This window comes from Phaseolus vulgaris, chromosome 11, assembly GCF_000499845.2.
Source record: "Phaseolus vulgaris cultivar G19833 chromosome 11, P. vulgaris v2.0, whole genome shotgun sequence".
NCBI classification, from domain to species: domain Eukaryota; kingdom Viridiplantae; phylum Streptophyta; class Magnoliopsida; order Fabales; family Fabaceae; genus Phaseolus; species Phaseolus vulgaris.
The window spans coordinates 35,596,709-35,623,938 of record NC_023749.2 but is presented as its reverse complement, the minus strand read 5'-3'; the positions used below and the strand labels follow the sequence as shown (position 1 = coordinate 35,623,938).

The 27,230-nt window shown below is 37.4% G+C and overlaps 2 protein-coding genes across 2 annotated transcripts; one reads left to right on the top strand and one right to left on the bottom strand.

The window, feature by feature from the left end:
- Positions 1-899: 899 nt before the first annotated feature.
- Positions 900-14,661, bottom strand: LOC137823327 (electron transfer flavoprotein subunit alpha, mitochondrial). Its single transcript, XM_068628411.1, has 8 exons — positions 14,272-14,661; positions 13,996-14,181; positions 13,277-13,488; positions 11,847-12,004; positions 2,144-2,299; positions 1,842-1,894; positions 1,373-1,513; positions 900-1,085 (listed from the first exon to the last, which is right to left on the bottom strand). Exons 1-8 carry the CDS (start codon positions 14,353-14,355, stop codon positions 1,008-1,010), a joined length of 1,068 nt encoding a protein of 355 aa, XP_068484512.1. The 5' UTR covers positions 14,356-14,661; the 3' UTR covers positions 900-1,007.
- Positions 14,662-24,963: 10,302 nt separating this feature from the next.
- On the top strand, positions 24,964-26,307 carry LOC137806239 (uncharacterized). The gene has a single exon (XM_068606247.1). The coding sequence runs from the start codon at positions 24,964-24,966 to the stop codon at positions 26,305-26,307; it is 1,344 nt and encodes a 447-aa protein (XP_068462348.1).
- Positions 26,308-27,230: the final 923 nt, after the last annotated feature.

Genomic DNA, 27,230 nt, shown 5'->3' with positions numbered 1-27,230 from the left:
TAAATAAATAATAGTCAGCTTAAATTATTATTATTATCTTTCATGTTATATAGTTGGATTTATCTTCTTCTTTTCAACCTAATCCGATCTTAATTTGGTCAAGTAATTAGGTTGAATAGTATATATATATATATATATATATATATATATATATATATATATATATATATATATATTCTAAAGATTTAAAAAAATAAATTAAAAATTTAGAATAATGATTATTTTTAAAACAAAATCAAAGTATATATACAGTAAATAAATAACATCAATGAATCATATGATTATTGATTCCATGGTTCCTATAATTGATATTATTTTTATTTTTTTAACCTTATTAACGTATTACCCAATCCAATTTTCATACACACAATTTAAGAGCTCAACCCAATACAAGTGTAATTTCACCTTTAACTCTTTAATTAAGGTTTAAGGTATATTAGTTCAAACTTGTCACGATTAAAATAAACTCATTGTCTCTTACACCAACTCCCTTAATTACATTGATGATTAAAAAAATTAACTTTTCAAAATCACCATAATTGCTAAAAATACGGAATATAATATTATCTCTAGAAATTATGCCTTCTATTTTGATGTAAATATATTTATAACAATTTATTTTCATCAAAAAATAAAAATTCTCCACCAAAATTATCTCTAAAAATTTATAAAAAAATAATTACTTTAAATTAAAGAACTTTAAATTTTATTTTAAAAAAAAAAGAATTTGAAATTCTTTGTACTCTGTTTTCTCTCAAATTCATATCAAGACTTCATAGACCTGAGTAAAGTTAATACGTGATACTTGGATAACATTTTTTTGAACTAAAAGTGAAAGTTAAAGTGTATTTTATGTTCCTTTTGGTCCCAATGTAAAGGCGTGAAGTGATCTGGCACTGTTTGTATAAACCTCATTTTCTTCTTATTTGAACAAATGTAATTTTGAGGTTCCAAGAATGATACGTTCTGCAACCATATATAGTACATATACAGATGCATGTGGGACTTTACTTTTTCTCAGGAAGCTTCTCCAGTAACTCTGGTATCACCTCAAACAGATCTCCAACAAGTCCATAATCGGCGACCTGCAATTTAACACACATCACATAAATTAGTCAAAAGGATTTTCGTTCACTACTTAAATACTCTATCTTAATGTTTGCTTTTCATTTAAAATTTTGCTTAAGAAAGTCATCAGATACTCCAAATTTCAGTATGTTAGTTTTTACACTCCATTAATGCCCTCTCTCATTCATTGCATACGTCTTATGTTTTTTAACGCAAGAAATAATTAGAAACAGAGTAAAACTTCTCAAGTGTCAATTACTTTGAAATGGAGAGTAGCTTGATCCCTTTAAAAGAGAGGCATTACCTGAAATATAGGAGCATCGGCATCATTGTTCACAGCAACAATGACTTTGGAATCCCTCATCCCTGCTAAGTGCTGAATAGCTCCAGATACACCGAAAGCCAAATAGAGCTCAGGGGCAACTATCTTTCCAGTTTGCCCTACCTATCAAATTTCCAAAGGAAACATGGACATGAGAACACTATATTATGCCATGAATAGAAGTTAAAGTGCTCACTCAGATTCAATACAACGCCCATTACATGCATATATACAAGACAAAAAAGTGTGTGTTCATCTTGCAATGCATTCAGTTGGTATGTGAACTCTATCTAAAATTCTGTCTCTGTTGCATTAGCAGCATAATTAGGGGAGCCAAGGTTGTAAAAAGAAGAATATGAGACTTCATTCTTTTTTGCTCGTTCAGCTTTGATTTTGTATGTGCAAGAATGTGTGGTAGGATGGTAATCTAGAAAGGAAGTAAAGGTGTCACCTGGAGATCATTAGCAACATATCCTGCATCAACGGCAGCACGAGTGGCACCAACTATGCAAGGGTGAGAACGAAGTTAGCAGATTCTACTTAATTCGTATAACAAAGAATAAAATGTAAAAACTGATGACAATGGAACCAGCCATAGTGTCTCAAGAAGACAAGGATTTAGATACTAAGATTTTCCATCCTATCAATAACCTAGGAATTTAAATCAGGGAGCACATGAATTCTGCAAAAACAGAAATAACAAGTCTCTAGCCATTAAAATAAGTCCCATAATAGCATTTATAGAAATAATACCAGCAGCACCAAGTTTCTTGGCTAGATCTTCTATCAATTTAAAGTTCTCAGCACTCTTTAGTGCTCGGCCACCAGTAACTACAATCCGTGCATTCCCAAGATCTGGTCGTTCATTATCCTGAGCAGTTTGAGATACATATGTAGACTTGCCCAGATCTGCCCAAAGAAAGAGAACAATTTAAAATTCTTTCATCATAATGGAGGTTCAAGTATCCAAGTCTGACAGGGTAGTAATCGATCAAATTGATGTAAATGAGGGAGACTAATTATATGTGAATTGTTAACCTATTGCTCTTCAAGCATCCAAGCAGGATTTATATTAGACACAGAAAATAAATATTTTATTAATTATAAACCATATAATTACATTCTCAACTTCTCTATTTATAACAACCACACTCCTAAAAAAGAAAATAAAAATCAGCTCAAAAGAATGTGTAGATTTTAGGGACATTTTTCCCAATTACTATAGAGATATTAGGATAATTTTAACCTAGTAATCCCCTATTCACAACACTCTCCCTCAAGTTGATGAATGAATATTGGCCATTCCCAACTTGCCTACAAGATTTTAATCTTCCCTGAGGAAGTCCCTCAGTGAAGATGCTTGCTAATTGAAGTCATGTAGGAACATGGGTTCAGACCTCTATTAAGACTATTTTCGATGAATTGCTTGTCAATTTCAATATATTTGGTTTTTTCATGTTGTACTGGATGTGTTGCATAATCAGGAGAATTATGTTATAATTAAGTGCAGATTCCATTTTATATTTATTAGGACAAATTTGTTAGTAATTTGATTTTATTTGATTTGTACAGCTTTAAACACCCATTATTTCTGGCTTTCATTGCCTATTATTTCTTTCCTTAATTAGGTTGTAAAACCGTCTATAAATAGAGACTATAATCACATTTGTAAGATATCTCAGAAATATATTTCATCTATTTCTTTCCACTTGGTATCAGAGCTCCTGATCTGGGAGACTCTGCTTGATCTATTTTTTTTAGCAGCCTTCATTGTTGTAATCATTTTCCTTGACAGTCTTCATTGCTGTAATATTTTCCTTGACAGCCTTCATTACTATAATCATTTTCCTTGGCAGCCTTCATTGCTGCAATTTTTTTTTTTTTTGAGAGCCTTGATTGCTGCAACTTTCTATTTTCCTTATCTTTTCTCCATTGACCGCCACCACCACCTTGCACCATTGACCGTTACTGCCACCACCATTGACCGTCGCCGACCACCACCACCGACCACAACCTCCGTCGCTCGCCGGAAACTGCACCGCTCGCCAGAACTGCCACTGCTCCCCGGAAACTGCCGCCGGCCGCCGGAAACCGCCACCGAAAAATTTTTCCGGCAGATTTTTTTTTGTGAACAAGATCAAATTTTGCCAATCTGAAAAACTCAGTTGGTTTTGAGCTCTCATGGACTCCCTTAGTAAGCCATCTAGCTATTGTTCCTTTACTATGAGTGGTAAGAGTACTAGTTTTTTATCCTTTAATGCTTCTAGTACTGAAAATATCTGGATTATAAACTCTGGTGCTACTGATCATATGACACCTCATTCCTCTTCTTTTTCATCCTACACTGCTTTATCCGGTAACCCATATATTACTGTTGCTAATGGTTCCACTACCCCCATTAATGGCCGTGGTAACATTCACCTTCAACCTTCATTTCCTTTAAAAAATGTGCTTCATGTTCCCAAACTATCCAATAACCTCTTGTCTATTCAAAAGATTACCCAAGATTTAAATTGTGTAGTGGTATTTTTCCCTTCCCATTGTGTTTTTCAGGATCTTGCCACGGGGAAGACTATTGGAATTGCTAAAGAGCATGGCAGGTTATATTATTTACAGCATGAAGAAAGTAAAAGTGTGCTAGACTACAGGCACACACTTATAATCTTCAGCAAGGTTGTGAATCTTGGTCATCCTCTCAAATATGGCTTCAACACAGACGTCTTGGTCATCCTCCATTTAGTACCCTAAAGTCCTTATTTCCTGTTTTATTTACAAAAGTGTCTGCTGAGTCATTTCATTGTGATGTTTGTCAGTTTGCTAAACACCATCGGACAACTTTTCCTCCCAATGGTAATAAAAGTTCTAAACCTTTTGATCTTATTTATTCAGATGTATGGGGACCTTCACCTATTCCTAATATCTCGGGTGCAAAATGGTTTGTTTCATTTATTGATGATTGTACTCGGGTTACTTGGATATTCCTCATGAAAGATAAGTCTGAAGTTTTTCACTTATTTGTAAAGTTTTACAGAATGATTCAAACACAATTTGAAAGTCCAATTAAGAGATTGCGTTCTAATAATGGAAGAGAATATGTGAACCAAAACCTTTCCAAGTTGTTCATGAATTAACCTGTGTGGACACTCCTCAACAAAATGGGGTTGCTAATAGGAAAAATCGTCATCTCCTTGGGGTTACTCGAGCTTTACTTTTCCAAACATTTGTTCCTAGATCTTACTGGGGGAAGCCGTCCTGACTGCCACTTATTTGATTAATAGATTACCCTCTTTGGTTTTAGATATTCAGGTTATGACCACAGTCTATCCTTCTATTCCCATGTTGAATAGTCTTCAGAATCGTGTCTTTGGTTGTCCTGCTTTTGTCCATGTTCATAGTCCTTATCGGGGTAAGTTAGATCCTCGCGCCATCAAATGTGTCTTCATCGGTTATGCCCCCAACAAAAAGGGGTACAAAAGTAGATGAATACATTCAGAAGTTTGAACAAGCACCGCAAACAGGAGATGAACAGCTGTTGGGATATTTCTTTGTTGGGTTACAGTCCAAGATTCGAACCAAATTAGACCCCATGATCCCAAGGAATTAATGAGAGCCATGGAAATTGCGCTGGATGTGGAGGAATCCTTCAAGGAAGAAAAAGGGGGCAATAATGGGTATAGGAATAACGCTTCCTATGGACGTTATCAAGGAGGTACGGGAATAACAGCCCGCACAGAAGTGTATAGGGGAAATAGTGGGCAGGTTTCGTCTAGCTTGGCTAGCAATGCAAGAAAGAAGTCCTTCAACTCAAGTAGAGAGGTTCGATCAGGAGGAGTTGCAAAAGAAGGTTCAAGAAACAAGGGGTCTAGGACCCTTCCCTATCCTGAATATGTGCGACGAAGGGAAGAGGGAAGATGTTTCCACTGTGGAGGGGCATATGGTCCAGGGCACCGTTGTCCTGAAAAGTATTTGCGGGCAATCATTTGCGTAAAAGATGAGGGAGTCCCTGCAGAGGTAAATCAAGCTATACTGGGGCAGATTGAGGAGAGTTTGGAGGATGAAGAAGAGGAGAGGGAGTGTCAACAGATGAATTTATCCATTTTTTCTATTGGGGGTCTAACACAACCCAACACCATGAAGTTACAAGGGAAAGTGAAAGGAAGAATAGCGTTGGTGTTGATTAATAGTGGGGCTAGTCACAACTTCATATCTGCCGAGTTGGTTAGCCAATTGGGATTACCAGTTGAGCCCACACCATCGTATAACATGAGGTTAGGTGATGACCATAAGAAAAGAGTGAGTGGGTGTTGTCCAGATGTGGAGGTGAACCTGGGAAATTATATGCTTAAGGAGGCCTTTTTCCTATTTGAGCTACGAGGGGTGGATGTGATATTCGGAGTAGCATGGTTGGCAACTTCGGGCAATGTGAAAGTCAATTGGAAAACATTGACAATGAATTTCTGCATTAAAGGTCAAAAGGTGCAAATTAGAAGAGACCATAAGTTATCTAGACTTTGGTGACTCCTAAAGCTTTAAAAAAAGGATAAGGAGATCGAAGCGGTGTTCCTGATATGGGGAACAGAGAGTGTTGACCAGCCAAGTACAGATCAACCTGGGAGTGACAAGGAGATCGTTGGGCTAACTTTGAAGCAGACAACAGAATTGAATGATGTTTTGAAGGAATGTGAGGGGGGTTTTGAAGAAACCAAACATTTGCCACCCAACAGGGAGATTAATCATAAGATCCCAATTAATGTGAGACCTTATAGATACCCACATTTGCTGAAGACAAAGATAGAGAAACAGGTTGAAGAAATGCTGAAGGCAGGGATAATCAGACCCAGCAACAACCCTTATTCAAGCCTTGTGATTCTAGTCAAAGAGAAGGATGGCAGTTGGAGGTTTTGTGTGGACTATAGGGCCTTGAATAAGGCAACCATTCCGAATAAATTTCCGATTCCAGTAATAGAGGAATTGTTGGACGAATTGTTTAGGGCACATTATTTCTCCAAGGTGGATTAGCAGGCTAGCTATCACCAGATTCGTATGCATGAATCTGACATACAGAAGACTGTTTTTCGTACTCACCATGGACATTATGAATCGCTAGTTATGCCGTTTGGGCTAACTAATGCACCTGCTACTTTTCAGTGCACCATGAATAACATTCGTCATTCTTACTTGAGGAAGTTTGTGTTGTTTTTTTTATGATATTCTGATGTACAACAGCACGTGGGAGGAGCATATTACACATTTGAAACAGGTTTTTTACACATTTGAAACAGGTTTTAAAAACTCTCAAACAGCACCAAATTACGCAAATCACAAAAAATGAGTTTGGTAAACACGAAGTACGGTATCTGGGGCATGTAATTTCGGGAGAGGGAGTTCAGATGGATCATAAGATTTCAGTTATCATGCAATGGCAACTCCCAAATCCTTGAAAGCTTTGAGAGGGTTTTTAGCCTCACGGGTTACTATAGAAAATTCATCTATAACTATGGAAGAATGGTGAGACCTTTAACATAGTTGTTGAAAAAGGGGAATTTTGCGTGGACGGAAGAGAGTACAAAAGTCATGCAGCAGTTAAAGAATGCGGTCACTAATGCTCCGGTGTTAATGATGCCAGATTTCAGCCAATCTTTTTGCATTGAATGCGATGCTTCAGGCACAGGTTTGGGAGTGGTGTTGTCCCAAAATAAAAAACCTATTGCTTTTTCCAGCAAGGCTTTGGCAGAGACTTCTCTGACAAAGTCTATATATGAGAAGGAATTAATGGCCTTGGTATTAGCAATTCAACATTGGAGGCCTTACGGCTAGGACGGAAATTTACGGTATACACGGATCAGAAGAGTCTAAGGTACTTACTGGAGCAAAGAATCACCACCCAGAACCAACAGTACTGGTTAGCAAAATTGTTGGGTTATGAATTTGACATTGTGTACTAAACGGGAGCATCTAATAAGGTGGCAGACGCGTTATCACGAAGACTGGAGGAGGAAGATGAAGGGGTTGTGGAGATCAATGTTCTATCCAAACGTTATTGGCGGGACATTGAGTTAGTAGAAGCAGAGAATCAGCAAGATCCAACTTTAAAGAAAATCATGGAGGAACTAAGGATCAGTCCAGAGTCACATAGGAATTATACCCTGGAAAATGGAAGACTCCATTACAAGGGCAGGATGGTCTTATCATCATCTTCGAGTTGGATTCCCAAACTACTCTAGGAATACCATACTACTCCTATGGGAGGACATTTAGGAATTTTTCACACCTATAGAAGAATAACTCAATCCTTGCATTGGATGGGCATGAAGAAGACCATCACTGAATATGTCCATGCCTGTGCGGTGTTCCAGCAGAACAAGTATCAAGCGAAGGATTGCTTCAACCGTTGCGATTCCAAAAGCAATTTGAGAAGAGATAAGTATGGATTTCATTGTTAGACTTCCTAAATCATGCGAGAAGGATGCAATTTTGATGGTAGTAAGTATGGTCATTTCATTCCTTTTAAACATCCGTATTTAGCTAGATCAGTCGCACAGGTGTTTGTTAAAGAGGTGGTGAGATTGCATGGCATTCTAGCTTCCATTGTCAGTGATAGAGACTCAACGCTTCTAAGTCTTTTTTGGAAGGAATTATTCAAATTGCAGGGGACGACGCTGAGGATGAGCACGGCGTATCATCCAAAAACGGATGGTCAAATGGAGCTGTTAAATAGAACTGGAAAGATATTGCTACATGGGAGAATGTGGCAACCATCAAGGAGCAATTTCCAGATTTCAACCTTGAGGACATGGTTGTTTTGACAAAAGGGAGTAATGTTAGGCAAGAAAATAAGTATCGTATATGGAGGGTGTATCATAGAAGTAAATTTAAAAATAAAGGATAAGGGGGTTAGTAAGTTAGTTACATGGGGTCTTTAAATAAAGACCAACCTGGTATGGGAGAGGTTAGCTGATTTGTATGAGTAAAGTGTTGACAGGATAATACCTGTGTGAAAGGAACTATTTTCCTTTGTAATTCTTTTGAGAGTTTTGTAACAGTGTTGGAATAAAAATAGAGTTATTCTTTCTTTTAACTGTGTTCTTTGAGAGACTCTTGGTTTTTCTTTTTGGGAACCTATCAATCCTTCACACACACCTTGAGCAAGGGTTTGAAATTCAGATTCTACACTTGAACGAGATATTTTATCTTATTTTCTATTGCTTCTCCAGGTGACCAAACTTTCTCCCAAGAAAATATAGTACCCAAAGGTAGATTTTCTACCAATATATACTTTCAAGGTCAGAGTGTCTTTCTTCCAAAATACTAATCCCTTTCTTGGGCTTGACTTCAAGGATTGAAGAATTTTGTCATGATTACATGTGTTTTTCTCTCCTAAAATAATCATGTTATTCAAATAGACCAATCATAGTGTAAGCTTACTTGTAACGGAGTGCTTTATGAATACAATATGAATCTCCTTGAATTTGCTTGTATTCTAAGGAAGTTATGGCTTTTGTAAATCTCCCAAACCATACTCTTGGAGATTGTTTAAGACCATATAGGATCTTCTTTATGAGGCTTATGTTATTCCTTCCACTATCAGTTTCAAATTCGGGAAGAATCTCCAAGTACACTTCTAAAGCTCCATGAAGAAAGATATTCTTGACATTCAATTGGTGCAAGTCTCATCCAAAATAAGCAGCTAGAGCAAAAACAACTTGAATTGTGTTCATCTTCTCTACTATAGGAGAAAAAGTCTCCTCATAGTCAATTCCATAAGTTTGAGTGTACCCCTTTACAACCACTCTAGCTCTATACATGTCTACTAACCCATTTGCACCCTACGACTCTTTTATCTTTTGGTTTGTCAATAATCTCATATGTTGAGTTTCTTTCAAATGCATCCATCTCCTCTCTCATGGCTTGAGTCCAATGATTCCTTCTCATGGCTTTTTGAATTGAGATATGAATCTTAATGGCATCAATGATAATAATAAAGCTTCGATGTTTATTAAAGAGATTGTCGGTGCAAACATAATCAGATACAGGATATTTAACACAATCTTTTTTCCTTTCTCAATGTAATTGGTAAATTTTGAGTAACACTTACCTCGTCACTGTTACCTTCAAGATTTCACACCTCTGAGTCAAACAATTGTTCTTGCTTCAAAATTAAAGTAAATTAAATCAAAAGGAAAATTACTCTTTTTATTGCTACTGGGATATGATGTACGACAATGCTTTGACAATTAACAAATATCACATTTGAAAGACTCAGCAGATTCTTTGGTAAACCGACGAAAGAACGAAGATTTGATAAGACTAAATGAGGGATGTCCAAATCGTCTATGAGGAAGCCATATTTCAGAATTTGCCAATGTTTTTGTTGTTGCTCTTTGTCTTATGAGTTCACTTGTTTTGGGGTCCTTGGACTCCAACACATACAACTCACTTTGTACCTTGGCAATTAAAACCATCTTCCTCATGGCAAGGTCATAAAAGATGCAATAAAAGGAGAGAAACGTTATTGAAAAATTCAAGTCTTTCGTAAGTTTTTGTATAAAGATAACACTATTGACCAGTTGTGGGACATATAAAACATCCTTTAATTCAATTGATGATTCTAACATTATATTCCCAGATCCACTTATAGGTATACTATCGCCATTTGTAACTGTGATGAATTGTTCTTTATTCATTTTAACATATGAATTAAAAAACATAGGAACGGAGTCATACGATATGTTACTCCTAAATCAAGAATCCAAACATCATGAGATACATGTCCAACTGTATTGAATGAACTCTTACCTCTATGGACAAGGTACACAATCCAAAAGACTTACTCATTGATTTGATTGTTGTTCTGAGACGATCAAGTTCCTTCCTATAGGCTTTCATATCAAGATCTAGTTGAGAAGGAACACTGGGTTGATTTGTTTCTTTGTGTTTTGAGATAGTATTGCTTGTCCATTTTTGTGAGGTTCCTTTGTTGTTTCCGATGCATTCTAGTACTTTGTCTCTCGCAGGAGTTTAAAGCAAGTTTCTTTAGTATGCCTAGATCATTTACAGTATGAGTAGTATTCTCCATGGTTGCCTTTTGTAGTAGGCTTTCCTCCAATGTTTGATCCATTAACCTTCAGTGTTAGATCCCATAATGACTTCTTTGTTGCAAGTGGCCTCGATTGTCCCGTGGCATTGGTCAAGTGAGTCAAGTCACAATTGAATCTTAAGTAGAAAAAGTTGCACTCTGACTATGAACTATAACTTTTGATCAAGTGGTAACGCTCGATCTAACAATTGGTGTCAAAGCTAAGGTCATAAGTTTGATTCCCAGTAGAACATATGTTAAGGGAGAGATTGTTGCAGGTTGCATTAGTTGTCTCACGATGAAGGCCCAAGTGGACCAAGTCACAATCGAAAGTTTGATTCCTAGTGGGATAATTGTTGAATGTCAGATTTTGCAAATGACATCAATTGTCCCAGGTGGGCCAAGTCATAATTAAATCATGGTGCTTGGATTGTTATGCACTTTTGTACAAAGAGTTGCACTCTGACTATGAGCTATAACTTTTGACCAAATGGTAAACAATCGATTCAACACCTTTTTCCTATTGTCATGGCAAAGCTTGTACGACAATGGCTTCAACATAGATATTTAAAGATTCTTCTTCATCTTTCAATGGCTTCAACAACATGTACGACAACATCTCCTTTGCGTATCTTCAAATTTCGGTACTTATCTAGTTCGATCCACAACTCATTCAACAATTTGTAATATTCTGATAATGAGAGAGAACCTTGTTTGGTATTAAATAGTCTATTTTAATTGTCATAACAAGCAGAAAAATCCTTTTTCATTAAAAAGATGTTATTTAGGTCATCCCAAATTTCTTTATAGCAGAAGAATAGAACAATTTCAATTTATCTAGGGGACCATGGAATGTTACATCCAAATCATGATCAATGAATCTTCATTATCTCAAATCTCAAAAAGAGGGTATTTAACCTTGGTCCTCCTTGATTGTCTTTCTAGAATCCTCCTTAGGTACTAGCTCCATTGCAAATAATTTTGGCCATCAAACCGGTAATGACCCATTTTGAAGATTATTAAGATCTATGAAGACAACGAAGCATGATTGTGGCGGTGGCAACAAAAACAGATACCCCAAGATCAAGAGCTCTGATGCTAACTTTAATAATGCAAGAGAGGAGAGAAATATTTTATTAATTAAAATCATGATAATTACATTCTCAACTCCTCTATTTATAACAATCACACTCTCCTAAAAAAGGAAATAAAATCAACTGAAATGAATGTGTAGATTCTAGGGATAATTTTCCTAATAACTACAATATATCAGGATATTTTTATCATAATAATCCCCTATTCACAACAAAAGTGTACTTTTTTTCTCTTTCAATTTTCCACAAAATAAAAAGTCCATGCACCAGAAACAAAATAACAAACCTTCGTCCAAGGTTGAAAGGTCAACCTGAGATATTGAAGCCTTATTAGAGTCAACTGAGTTTTGAGGAACAGGAAAAGATGTGGATCTAATTGTTAATATACAAGGATTGGCACCAGTATATCGAACAGTACAAAGTGCATTTCCAGCATATATTGGCCTATACAAGAAATCACAGTCTCACATTTAGTTAGACAAAGAACCCATCACGTATTCATACTAGAAATAGAAGCAGGATCATAATGAATTGCTCAAATACAATAGGGGTGCTGCACAATCAGCTGCAAAAACCACAAAAAGGAAAAAAAGATGCATACCTATCTCTTCAACTATAAACATGCCTTACCACATGCAAACTCATTTATTTTAAATTTCTAAAACTAAGATAATTGCAGTAGAGGTCCATTTCAGAAAAAGAAGGAACCTTCATTTGTTCACTTTTTCTACTCTTTATTTAGGTAGCCTTAAGAAAGCGCAGAAAAAAATTCCCTATATATGAACCACCATCCATAATGTATCACTTCAGTACCACCTACGAGTCGGATTATCACTAGTTCATATCTATTATGATGTCTTATTATCCAGAGCCAGAAGTTATCTATAGCATACATGCTCTGATTGCAATACCTTCCCAGAATTCAAAAGTCCCAAGATAATACAGGTTTTTCAGTTGTCTACTCTCTCTCTGGACTTCAACTTAGTATAAGATAAGATCTCTAAGCAGTCAATGCTTTGTTTACAAAATGTTTTTATAATCATAAAAAAAGAAAGAATGAGAAAACTATCAACAGCATTGATTACTGAGCAGAAGAAAAGCTGACCATACTAAAACTGGGATGAAGTGAAACATGCTGAGGTTCATAGCTAAGGCACCAAAAGTTAATCTTTCCAGGCTGAGATTTTTAATATTGTTGCGCAAATAATCTTTCCAATAATTCATAATATTAAACAGTAGTGAAGATTAAGAATATGATGCATCTGTGGTAATTTTATCATTACTTTAAAAGCCTTAAAAGTTTAGAAGCCAGATGTACATTGGAGTGGACTAGATGGTACAGAGGTTTCTTTTTAGATACAGTCCAAAATCAGGGAGATCTTCCATGAAATCCATGATATGAACATGAGTAATGCATGGCAAAGGCTAGAATAGCAGTAGCATGGCCCCATCATTACAATAGCTTAAACAGTCAATAACTCGCACAATGACAATACCAAACAGGGAATCTTGGTTAACTAGCAAACAACCAATAGCATGGAATTTACACAATAAAAACAACAATTTCATGCTACCAAAAAGTACAAGATAAAAGCTAGCAGTACAACCCAACCCATCCATGATAGATTTCATAGTAGGTGACCAGCATCACAATTTGCAGCAAACAACCAGGTTCCAGTTATTAAAACACAAAAAAGAAAACACAGAATATCATACCTAACAAAAGTATTGGAATCAGAAATTCCAGTAACATCGGTAATTGGAGAAACATCTAAAAGAGCAGCGGCCCGTGGCATTACATTTTTCCCAAAAGAATTTGCAGCAGCAAATATGTGAGAGTAACCACCACTCTGCTGAACCAAATGAACTAGTTTAGCCCAAGGCTCTGCCAGAGGGTTCTTGAATTTATCAGAATCTGCCACGAGCACCTACACCACAAGCAGCACACCCACACCAACCATCAAAAATCCTGAAATTCAATCTTCCTTTCCAATACATATCTTCACAAACATAACCCACAAAACCCTAAAATTAGCTTATGCATAAGAAGTTAATTTATTTTTTCTTTATATTTTATTGTCCTAAAAGTTTTAACAGGGAAAAGCTCATCCAAACAGCCCTTCATAATCTAAAAAATAAGTTTTCCCGAACACCCCTTAAATATATAAACCCATGGATTCATTCTTTTCTTTATAATCACTAATATCTTTCTTTCACAGGCAAACTTGTCCAATTTAATTAAAACCATTGTTGACTGCAAAACTCTCTTTAAAACAGTTGTATTTTTTTTTACTTTCAAACAAAAAGAAAAACTTGTAATCGAAACCATTGGTTAACTTAGAACCACTTGGAGCTGGTAGTTACTTTAAGAATTAATTTGAATAAAAAAAATCATAATTACATTTTTTTTTTTTTTAAATGAACGTTTGGGTTACCTTGGAGATCGAAGGGTAGGACGAAGCAGCGTGCGAAGCAGCTTGATGAAGAGAAGGACCGGAACCGGCCAAGAGCACCGCAACGGAAGAGTCAGGGTCGGGAAGACACGTGGCAGCGGCAAGTGCAGAGAGAGAAGGGGGTTTGAGAACGCCACCTTCGTGTTCCGCCACAACGAGCGTGCTACCCTACAACACCACCACCACAGTGAATAGCATAACACACAGAAGAAGAAATGAACCAAAATAGCTTTCTTTTTTTGGGGGATGAATCGTTACGTGTCGAAAAATGGAGTGGCCAGCGAATGCGGGGCACGAAACGGCGCGTTTCTTGATCACTCCGAGCAAGGCGCGAGTGGCCATTGATTCTTAACGGAAGGGTGCGGGTGGCGCTGACAATTGCTTTGGGTTGCGGCTGATGGTGAAGGGAAAGAAACGGTGTCGTGTTGAGGTGGGAGAGTTGTAAGATGATGATGACGATGAAGATGATGATGATGATAAGTATAAGGATGGTGCTGACGTGTTGTTGTGTTTTAAAATGTTTGTTCAATAACTGGTAGCATGCAATGTGCTTGAGGAATGGAGGTTCTCGCCCTTTGGTTGGGGTAGGGAAAACGTTGCCTAACAGAGAGGGTGGTGAAGAAAATGAATTTGGCAAATGCTTCGTACAGGCAATCATTTTTAACCTCCACTCAAAATATTTTTTTAATTTCCAAAAAATTTCTTTATTCCGAAAATAAAAATATATTTCAGAAAAATAAATTCGAAAGAGGTTATTAAGTTTAGAAATAAAAATTCGAAAAAAATCAAAATTTTATTCTGGAAAAAAATCCGAAATTAAAAATAATACATTCTAGAAAATGAGATCCATAAGAGAAATTATCTTGTTCTGAAAATAAAAATCTAAAAATAAAAATGAAAAGCCTATACCGAATAAAAAAAATTCGTAATATAAAAAATTCGTTCCAAAACACATATTCCAGAGAAAGAATTCATAAGGTATTTTTATATGCACCTATTTTTTTAAGACATTTTCGTCTTTTACGCTAGAATCGGGTGCAATAATATCGTGCAGAAAGTAATAGCTCATGAATTTTAGGTTCAATCGTACTTTTTTTTAAGTTGAGATTAAGGGTTAGGGATGACTTTCCCATCTCCATCTCATGTCCAAAACTAAAGAGTATCCGATCTCTACTTTTAAATATTAATTAATTTAAATAAAAAATAAATAAAAAGTTCTCTTTTTTTAAAAAATTATAGTTATATAAATATCGAATAAGCGTCAAATAATTGTAGAAAAATAAAAAATAATCAAAAACATCTTTATAAAAATTATAAATTAAGGATTAATTAAAAGTTAATGTAATTTTTTATTATACTTAATCAATTAAAAGTATTTTAATAATTTAAAATAAAAATAAGGATGAGAACATAAACAAACTTAATGTGTAAATATATATTGTAATCTTTCTTCATAATTTAAAAAGTTAGATATTATTCATATTTATAATTAGATAAATTTCTAAATAAATTAGGGGTAACAAAATTGGTTAGTCCAATATATTTTGACCTGGCTCTGGTTTGCCAAAAGTAGAAAGGACGGGTTATCCGTCAAGGTTATACGGATTGAAATTGGTAACTCGTCCGTCATAGGGTTGGCGAACCAACTCACCACTTTTAAAAGCATGAGATACCTCTTTAAGAGTGTCAAAAACAAAAGAAGGTCGATCCACCAGCATGTGGTCAGAATGACAAATTAGGCTGATCGGGTTAACACGGACTGACGGGTTCAAAAGGTTGACTACTCCGCCTAAATGATGGTGGGCTCGTAAGTTGGCCCGTCAAATCCGACCCACCTTGTCATCCCTAAAATAAACACCTTTAAAATATAATTAGGTAAATTTTTAGACAAACAAATTTAGCATAGTGAAATAAAAAATAATAATAATCTACCTAAGTTAAAATTGATTTATAGAAATTTCATAATTTAAGGTTTAAATACAATTGTGATTTTCTTAATATACTTTTCAGTTTTTATTTTTCTAAATGTATTTTTTTTTCTTGTATAAAATATTATTGTTTTGATCTTTACACAATCTTTTTAAATGAGAATGTGATAAACGAAAATTTGACGTTGAGTTAACACATATCATACTTTATACTTTGTTTACTACTTTCTTGTCAAGGCATGAAAAAAAATTAAAATACTAAAATTTTTATATTGTAGAAACTTATTAAGGCAATAATTCAACACTTCAAAATTTTAATTAGTATTTTAAAATAATTAAGTGTAAAATATGATTATATAGTTTGTATGTAAGATAATAATACTATAAAAACAACAAATCATATAAGATACGACTAATCATATAAGATACGACTGATATTTATTGAAAAAATTTAAAAATTAAATTATAATATAATTACATTTTTTTTATTTGTCGGTTTTTCACAATATTAGAAAAATATTTTTTTTATAGTTGTAAAATGGAAATATTGTTGAGATCCTTTACTTAAATAATATAAAATTATTTTCACCAAATAATAACTATTTATTTTTTACTTGTATACGCTGATAGGGTTTAGATAGTACTTGGAATTGGTTGTAACAATTGTCTTTGATCCCTCGGTCGCTCCTCTTTCGTTCTTCTTGTACTCGCTCCTTCATGCTCGGTCGTTCCTCCTTCGTTCCTCTTGTGCTCCTCCACTCTTCATGTGCTCACTCCTTGGTGCTCAGTTAGGAGTTAACCTGTGAAAGGTTCTCTAACAATTAAGTAAGTGCTCTGTATAAATGTATTATGTATTGATAAAAGCGTACCTTATTCTTCTGTAGAAGGCTTATTTATAGTGTTTAGTAGTGGGCTACTTTATTCATGCCCCATATTTGGCGTGTATCTTCAATAAAACAGTCTTATCTTATTTATCTCATAGCTCCCGAATTTATCGGGGTGCAGTCCGAATTTATAGGGGTGTTACTTTGATTTGTAGGATGTTATCATACTTATCCTTTGTTTTGCTATTTAATGTAGTTAGTCACCCAATCGGTCGGGTCAGCAATGTCGAGTGACATGGCTCGTTCGGCTTCAACCTGTACATTTTGACCCCAGGCTCGATGAAACATTATTCAGAAGAGTCAAGATGTGCTTGCTTGGTACTTCGAGGTATGAAGTGACTGTTACGCATTAAATGCATTGTGTCAGATATGAGACATGTGTCATTCAACACATCGTTCGAGTTTCACTTTATTTGATCAAGAGATCTAACAGTCCACTTGACTATGTCGATTTGAGGGCAAACGTTGATAGAAAAACACTCTTCTTCTAGTAGTGATCTTTGTAATTTCTTCTTTGGATGGATGACAAAGGAGGAGCGGGAGAATTAAAGAAACTAAATAGGAGTTTCCGTGGATTGAAGTGGAGTTAGAAATTTGTGAGAGTGAGAGGTGGCTGGGGCCAACTCACTAGGAAAGAGTCTAGGCTAAGTCTTGAAGGAGACTAACCTAGGGAGAACTTAAAAACAAGTATAATGGCCAAAAATAGGCAGCATTTCATTACTAATTCCAAGTTGAAAATACATATATAAGAGACTCCTTTTTATAGGAGAAAGTCTCTCAAAACCTCTCAAATGAAAGTGTGACAAGTGTCACCACCTTATTGGTGCAAATCCTCTCCGTTAAGGAGAAGACATATGGAGTCTCATGCCTTCCTTGCCTACATTTCTATTTTCACCCCTCTTTTACTATTTTACATTTTAATTTCTTTTCTATTTATATTGTTCTCTACTTTGGCCTAAAATACAAGGACCAAACTTCCTAACTACTCTATACGTTTTTTACAAGGCTAAGAAGAAGAAAAAGACTCTACAAACTCTTCATTAAAACTCGATTTTCGCCTATCTTTTTGGTCGAAAGTTTCGAGGCTAGACGGTTGCCAACAAACATTCTGACCTATTGGATTTAAATGAATTTAACGGTGAACGTTTCGTTCCCTCGTCCTTAAAAACTACAAATAGAAGCTCATTTTGAAATTTCTTACGTTTTCACTTGCTTGCTCCGAGTCCGAGTGCAAGAGGAATTTTCAAGTGTCGAGCTTCGTATTGAGTTTCCAATCTTGTCTTCAAGAGGTTAGTGATGGCTTCTTCTGAGTCTCTGCGCATTCCTTCATGATCTACGTATTCTGAATGAACAGAATCCAACCCTAATGAGGTTAGGAATGTGGCTTGTTTGAGTCAGGCGGTCGACCTTGCTAGTCGATCGCCTCGTCATTCTAGTTATGATGGGTTGACCCACGCGTCCTTGATATTTCGACCAATTTTCGTGGTTCATCTGCCATGGATGGATTCATTTCTAGAGTTTCAAAGTTAAAACATGACTCCTCACCGGACATGATTGCAATCGATAGTTGTAGTCATATCGATCGGGTCTGTCACGATCAAGAAAATGGTCCTTAGAACTTTTTCCATGTATATACCTGTCTTTTTACTGGTTTGCATGTGACTTTGCCTTTTGATGAATTCACAATGGGTGTCCTTAGGATCCTCAATGTAGCTCCCACACAACTTCATCCTAACTCGTGGGTGGCCCTCCAAGCCTTTAGGCTTATCTACGATGTTTTTGGTCTGAGGTCGTCCCTACAACCTTTTTTTGTTTTATTACAATTCTCGGTCGGCCCACCCGTGGGCTGACTTTCTTTGTCTAGTTGTTCGAGTAGCATTCTTTTTGCACCCTATACTTCTTCGTACAAAAATTGTAAAGATAGATTTTTCAAAAAATTTATTGAGCCAGATGACAAGCCCTATTTTTATGATTTCGAGGGTAAGCCAAAAGTTTCCTTTTCACTAGACTCGATCGCCCACCCCCTATAAGTCGTGGCCAATATCATCCATGACCCCTCTAGATAAAGAGATTTTTCATGTATTTGACCAACTTCTGAATAGACTCCTTACTCAGAGAATTTTGGTTGTATACCAATCGCCCCACCATTCACTAGTGCAAAAACATAAAACAAATGCGGCTATTTCGAATTTATAAATGCGGCTTTATAGCCGCATTTGACCAACACGCACTTGTAAATCAAGAAATATAAATGCGGCTATATAGCCGCATTTATAAATACCATTTACAAGTGCGGTTATTTGCTTTAACCGCACTTGTATATGCCAAATCATTAAAAAAAAATAAAAATTTTAAAACATCGTCAATCTTGTGTGAAGCCAACGTTGATGAAGAGTCATGGGAGCGCCAACAGCGGTGGCGGCAGCAGAAGCGACGGCGAACATGGAAACAGCAACGAAGCAAACCAAAAAATCCACAAGAAACCACGAAGACAATGAAAGAGTATTGAGCAATGCGAGAAACCAAACAATGTAAGAAAAACGAATGTCAGCCAACGAAACAGTGCTTCGAGACCACCAATGCAAGGAAAAAAACATATATAAGAAAAACGAAAAACATTTATGCATATATTTGTGAAGATGAAGAGGAAGAAAGAGAGTTCAAGAAACTTACATTGCACAAATGGAATGCAGATGCAGCAGAAGGAGACGAACTCAGAGTGCGAACGCGAAACGAAGGCAAAGACGAGAAATAAAGTTTGAAATTGTGTGTGGCGCGCTTCAAAATTTAGGGTAAAAAAGGATTTACGAATGCGGTTAAAGGTAAAACCGCATTCGTAAATTTTTGATTTACGAATGCGGTTATTCAAATAACCGCATTCGTAAATCAAGCGCTTTGATTTACGAATGCGGTTATACAAATAGCCGCATTCGTAAATCAAGTGCTTCGATTTACGAATGCGGCTATTCAAATAACCGCATTCGTAAATCAAAATAATTTCAAAAATGCCACCGCGTTTTTTACGAAAGCGGGTAGCGCAAAGCCGCACTAAATAAAGTGTATCCTTTTCTTCTTTTTGCACTAGTGATTGAGTGAATTTTTTCGATATGTAGCGTTTAAATTGTTAGTATTTTATTCACTTTGTTGACCGTGCTTAATTTTTTGTTTGTTTGTAGGAGTAATGACGCAGACCGACCCTGATGCTGCTAACATGTTGAAATAACTACGTCACCAAGCAATAGAAGGGATCGCTCGAAATGGTTGGTGGGGGTTCGTTCAGGCCCATCATTGACTTGGTGCCACCTTCAAGTGGTGACAAACGACTGAGGAAGTCGAAAAAGAGGGGGAGATCCGAGCGATCTCCTTTTCGTACTACTCCCCAACCATCACTGGAAGTTGGGTTGTCCTCCCTGTTACACGAGAGACTTCATCTTGCTCGGAGCGTGCAACATGTACCCCGAGGAAGAAGATATCATCATTGTTGCACATGTCGAAGACATGGTGTTCTCAATGGTGGAGATGATGATCAGGTCGCTCGTCCTTGGTCAGGCGCTTGGGACTGAGGTACAAAAGGACTCAGTTGCTGCCATGGAAAAAAATGAAGGTGGAGATGGCCAAGTCATAAAGTTCCGTAAAGGCGACCCTAGAGGCGATGGGTGCCCTGGAAGAGGAGTCGCATCGAGTCAAGGTTGATCTTGACAGCGTAAGTTGTTGGAATGCCACATTGGAGGCCGAGATGCAACTTTGTGAACAAGGTTGAACTGAAGCGACCAAGGCGCACGAGGAGTTGATGACCAAGCATAAAGTCTTGGAAGACGAATTAGAGCATTATCAATCATTCCTCCTTCACATTGACAAAGAGAGATTTAACCAAGGGCTTTGCCAAACGGCATACTTCCATGGCATCCTTGTTGACGACGACCGATACGATGATTCTAAGAATGTTATTGTTCTCAGTGATTAACTTTCTCACGGTTGACTCTGGTGACAAGCTCTAACTCCGGTCTGTCTCCTTTGGAATCTGTTCTACGTCTTGTTGTACTGGAACGTGGCTCTATTGAAATAGAGGGGGCCCTAATTGTTGATCACACTTCGACGATCAAATCAGTAAGATCTTACTTAAATTGAAGAAGTAATTCGTTTCAGACTTAGAAACAACGTCCCTTTACTTGGGTCTCAAGCCCTCTTTTATAGTGTATCTCTTGTAACAACTTTCTATCATGAGAATCCAATCTCAATCGAAAGCATATGTAACAGAAAAACATTATATTTATGGGTGTCTTCTCTAGAGGTGCTACAACAGAAAAGAATCTTATCTCTAACGAGAGCATAAAATAACAACAAAACAACCACCTGCCAACAGGGCACCATCTTAGGCACTAACAGCAGGGAAACATTTTGTCTATGTGGGCACCCTTACTCATGGTGCAACGTTATCTTTCACTATGTATGCAGAAAGGACAGGTTATCCCGTCAAGGTTATACAGACTGAAATTGGTAACTCGTCCGTCATAGTGTGGGTTGAAGGACCAGCTCACCACTTTTCAAAAAAAATTCCAATTTTTTTCTGTTTTGTATCTATTTATTTCGTTGTAGTCATTGATATCATTTTTTTGGACAACAAAAATGGAAGGAAGAGTCATAAAATTGGATCAAATTTTAATATTCTAATCAATTAAGGGTTAATGCCTAACAAAATAAAGAAAATATCAAAAGTACTTTAATGAATCAAATGATGTATAAAGAATTTAATGTAATTAATGTTCTATAGAAAAATATTAATCATCACCAATTTTAATTCTAAAAGCATAAGATTCCTCTTTAAGAGTGTCAAAAACAAAGAAGGTCGATCCACCAGCACGTGGTCAGAATGACGAGTTAGGCTGATCGGGTTAATATGAGCTTACGGGTTCAAAAGGTTGATTGTCCCGTCTAAATGATGGCGGGCTCATAAGTTGGCCATCAAAACCGACCCACCTTGTCATCCCTAAAATAAACACCTTTAAAATATAATTAGGTAAATTTTTAGACAAACAAATTTAGCATAGTGAAAAAAAAATAATCTACCTAAGTTAAAATTGAGTTATAGAAATTTCATATATGAGTATAATTTAAGGTTTAAATAGAATAGTGATTTTCTTAATATACTTTTCATTTTCTTCTTTTTCTAAATGTTTTTTTTTATTTTTTTTTATAAAATATTATTGTTTTGATCTTTGCTCAATCTTTTTAAATGAGAATGGGATAAACAAAATTTCTCGTTGTGAGTTAACACATATCATACTTTGTTTACTACATTCTTGTCAAGACATAAAGAAAGATTAAAATACTAAAATTTTATATTGTAGAAACTTATTAAGGCAATAATTAAACACTTAAAATTTTTAATTAGTATTTTAAAATAATTAAGTGTAAAATATGATTATATAGTTTGTATGTAAGATAATAATACTATAAAAACACCAAATAATATAAGATACAACTGATATTTATTGAAAAAAATTTAAAACTAAATTATAATATAATTACAATTTTTTGTTATTTGTCGACTTTTCACAATATTAGAAAAATATTTGTTTTATAGCTGTAAAATGGAAATATTGTTGATATCATTTACTTAAATAATATATAATTATTTTCACCAAATAATATTTATTATATTTTGTACTTGTATAGACTGATAGGGTATAGATAATACTTGGAATTGGTTGTAACAATTGTTTTTGATCTCTCGGTCGCTCCTCTTTCGTTCTTCTTGTACTCGCTCCTTCATGCTCGATTGTTCCTCCTTCGTTCCTCTTGTGCTCCTCTACTCTTCATGTGCTCACTCCTTGGTGCTCGGCCAAGAGTTAACCTGTGAAAGGTTCTCCAATGATTAAGTAAGTGCTTTATATAAGTGTGTTATGTATTGATAAAAGCGTACCTTACTCTTGTGTAGAAGGCTTATTTATAGTGTTTAGTAGTGGGCTACTTTATTCATGCTCCATATTTGGCATGTATCTTCAATAAACAGTCTTATCTTATTTATCTCATAGCTCCCGAATTTATCGGGGTGCAGTCTGGATTTATAGGGGTGTTACTCTGATTTGTAGGATGTTATCATACTTATCCTTTTTTTGCTCATTAATGTAGTTAGCCACTCGGTCGGTCGGTCACTGATGTCGAGTGACGTGGCTCATTCGGCTTCGACCGGTACATTTGCCTCCAGACACGATAAAACATTATTCAAAAGAGTCTAGATGTGACTGTTTGGTACTTCGAAGTGATTGTTACGCATTAAATGCACTGTGTTACTGATGAGACATATGACGTTCGAGTTTCACTTTATTTGATCAAGAGATCTAACAGTCCACCTGACCATGTCAATTCGAGTGCAAGAGTTGATAGAAAAACATTCTTCTTCTAGTAGTGATCTTTGTAATTTCTTCTTTGGATGGATGATGAAGGAGGAGCGGGAGCATTAAAGAAACTAAAGAGGAGTTTCCATGGATTGAAGTGGAGTTAGGAATTTATGAGAGTGAGAGGTGAGGCCAACTCACTAGGAAAGAGTCTAGGCCAAGTCTTAAAGGAGACTAACATAGGGAGAACTTAAGAACAAGTAGAATGGCCAAAAATTGGCAACATTTCATTACTAATTCCAAGTTGAAAATACATGTACAAGAGACTCCTTTTTATAGGAGAAAGTCTATCAAAACCTCTCAAATGAGAGTGTGACAAGTGTCACCACCTTATTGGTGCAAATCCTCTCCATTGAGGAGAAGACATGTTGAGCCTCGTACCTTCCTTGCCTACATTTCTATTCGCACCCCTCTTTTACTATTTTACATTTTACTTTCTTTTCTATTTACATCATTCTCTACTTTGTCCTAAAATACAAGGACCAAACTTCCTAACTACTCTATACAATTCTTACAAGGCTAAGAAGAAGAAAATGTCTATACAAACTCTTCATTAAAGCTCAATCTTCACCTATCTTTTTGGTCGAAAGTTTCGAGGCTAGACGGTTGCCATCAAACGTTGTGACCCATTGGATTGAAATGAATCTAACAGTGAACATTTCGTTCCCTCGTCCTTACAAATCTATAAATAAAAGCTCATTTTGAAATTTCTTACGTTTTCAGTAGGTTCATGGAGAGTCCAAATGAAAAGCATCTCTTGGCTGCAAATGCATTATTAGATACTTGTAAGGTACAACTGACTATTGTCTATTTTATAAGAAAGATGAAAGTTCAAAATTAATTGGCTTCAGAACAATGACTATATTAGGGATCCTAATGATAAAAGAAGCACATATGATTATGTTTTTATAATAGGAATTTGTACAAATTTATGGTAATTAAAAAGCAACCCAATGTAGCTTTATCTACTTTAAAAGTTGAATTTATGGCAATAACTAATTGTATGGTTACATATAATTCTTGAATTTGTTGGTTTTAAGCAGGAAATAAGCTACTTTCCCTTTTTGTGACAATAATTCAAATATAAAATTGTCTAAGAACCACATCCTGCACGAAAGAAACAAACATATTAATGTTAAATAATTTTTTCTTAAGAGATCTTGTAAGAATTTCTAACCATTTCTCACCTTTGTTGAATTTCTTATAAGACCATCTCCAACTTCTAAAATCCGCATGTTAAATGCTTTTGTACTACTAGATGGCCGTAAGGCCGACTAGACCGGATAGACGACAAAACCGACTAGACGACAACAGGCGAAGCTAAACGCGTAATTAAGCATAAACAACCCAACTTAAATGATAAGCACGGTTAAGACTCAATTGGGCCTTCGTTTGGACCCTAAAGCAGGCCCACAGCGGCCATAGTCCACCTAGAGCAGTATAAATAGCAGAAGAGGCACATCACCCAAGGTAACTATTCACTCCCCACTCTTCTGGTACTTAGCTCTCGGTCTGACTTGATCGTCGGAGTGTCTTCGCAGGTACTCCCCCCATCGTGTCCAAGCCGAAGATCCAGCTGGAAGAAGACCAACCGGAAGACCGACAAGACGAGAAGAACAACACAAGACATCATCAGAAGAAGTGTTCTGCAGGGTCAGATCCTGTAGGAACATTTTGGCGCCCACCGTGGGGCCGAGAAGACTAACCCCACGAATTATCCGCATGGTGACTACGAGGAACATGACGGGTAACGATAGGAATGCACAAGAAGAAACCAGCCGTCCAGACCCTATGACGTTAATCTTGAAGATGCAGCAGGAAATGGAAGCTTTGAGGAAGAAGAATGCTCAGATGAAAGAAAAGCTTGCTAAGAAGCCGGAAATACCGGAAGCTATGGATAATATCCCCTCAAGAGATCATGCGAACACGGATACACATGAGGCCGGGAGCTCGTATCAAGAAAACGTAAGGCCGACCTCAAATAATGCGCTAAACACGACGCCTAGAAGAAGCCCCTTCACTGAAACCATCCTTGAAGTCCCCTTGCCGGGAACCTGGAACAACCCCACGTTGGACAAGTATGATGGGTCCACGGATCCGGATGAGCATGTAAATGCGTACCTGACACAGGTCGGCTTGCATACCGCGGAAGACGCGTTGTGGTGCCGAATATTCCCCACCTCACTTAAGGGGGCAGCCTTGAGCTGGTTTACTCGACTGCAAGCTCAATCTATAGATTGCTTCGACACGCTTGCGGCTAAGTTTGGAGCACAGTTCACTACCAGCCGACCACACCACCTCACCTCGATCGCCTTAGTGAATATTCGGCAAGAGAAGTCGGAGACCTTGAGGGCCTTCATGAACAGATTCAGCAAAACAGCGTTAGACATACGAAACCTAAGTCCCGAAGTGGCGATGCACCACATGGTGACTGCGCTGAAGCCGGGACCATTCTCGGACAGTTTATGCATGCAACCGGCCGCAACATTGGATGAGTTGCGCCAAAGAGCCACCAAATACATGCAGCTGGAGGAATTGAAAGAGTTTCGGAGTAGAGCTCAGGCGCCCGACGAACCTGAGAGGAGGAGAGACAGAAGCAGGCCAACACATTTTGGGAAGCCCAGAGACTTACCCAGGGGACCACGTTTCAACCGTTACACCCCCTTGACTGCTGAAAGGTCAAAGGTCTTAGAGGAAGCTCTCAATGCAGATCTCCTGAAGGCACCAAGCAGGACTCCTACTCCGTTGAGTGCCGACCAAACCAAGCATTGTCGATACCACCGCAATTTTGGGCACACAACGGAAGATTGTTGGGCACTGAAGGATAAAATTGAAGAGCTCATCCAAGCTGGTCATCTGCGACGCTTTGTCCAGACAAGCCGAGAGGAGAGGAAAAACGAAGTTGATCTGGAAAAGAGAGAAGGGCGTAGGGACACGCAGGCAAACGAGCAGAGAGGCCGAAGAGGCCGGGACGGCCGAGAAGGACGAGGAGCAAGAGATCATCGAAGAACCATGCCGGTACGGGGAGTCATAAACACAATCGCCGGAGGTTTTGCGGGAGGAGGAACTACATCATCCTCCTGAAAAAGACACCTCCGGGCGGTCAGTTCGGTGTACTCCATCAGCAGAAGCAACAGGAGAAGCCTGCCTCCCATGCTTTTCACGAATTCGGACTTCAGAAACATAAACCCGAAGCACGATGACCCTATGGTAGTCACCATCGAGGTAGCCAACTTTGTCATCATGAAAACTCTGATAGATCAAGGGAGCTCTGTGGATATCTTGTATTGGAAGACCTTCCGAAAGATGGGCATATCTGACGACGACATTGTCCAGTATGATGAACAAATCATTGGCTTCGCGGGGCAGAGAGTCAACACCAGAGGATACATTGACCTGGACACCAAATTTGGAGAAGGAAATCGAGACTGTCGGACGATCAAAATCAGATACCTGCTTGTCGACGCCGAAACGTCTTACAATATTTTGATCGGGCGATCCTCTCTCAACAAATTGGGAGCTATAGTCTCGACACCTCACCTGGCCATGAAGTTCCCAGCCGACAACCCGAGTAGGGGTCGAGAGGTGGTCACTCTCCATGCCGACCAAAAAACTGCTAGAGAATGTTACGCGGCAAGTTTGAAGATTCTGCCACCGCGAACACCCACCCGGAGGGCCGAGGTTCATCATATATCCTTGAGTGATGACTTGGATCCAAGACCTAATGACGAACCCCAAGTGGAACCCAAGGAAGAGGTGGTGCCATGCCGAGTGGGCCGAGCAGGTCAGAATACACGTTTGGGATCAACCTTAGGAGAAGAGGGAAAGAACATTATCACAGCTGTCCTATACAAAAACACGGACTTGTTCGCATGGTCGGCAGCCGACATGCCGGGAATAGATCCTCGCATAATCTCGCACAAACTATCAGTCTGTAAGGAGGCTAGGCCGGTAGCCCAGAAGAAGAGAAAGTTCGTGGGAGAAAAAGGACGGATAGTCGAAGAGGA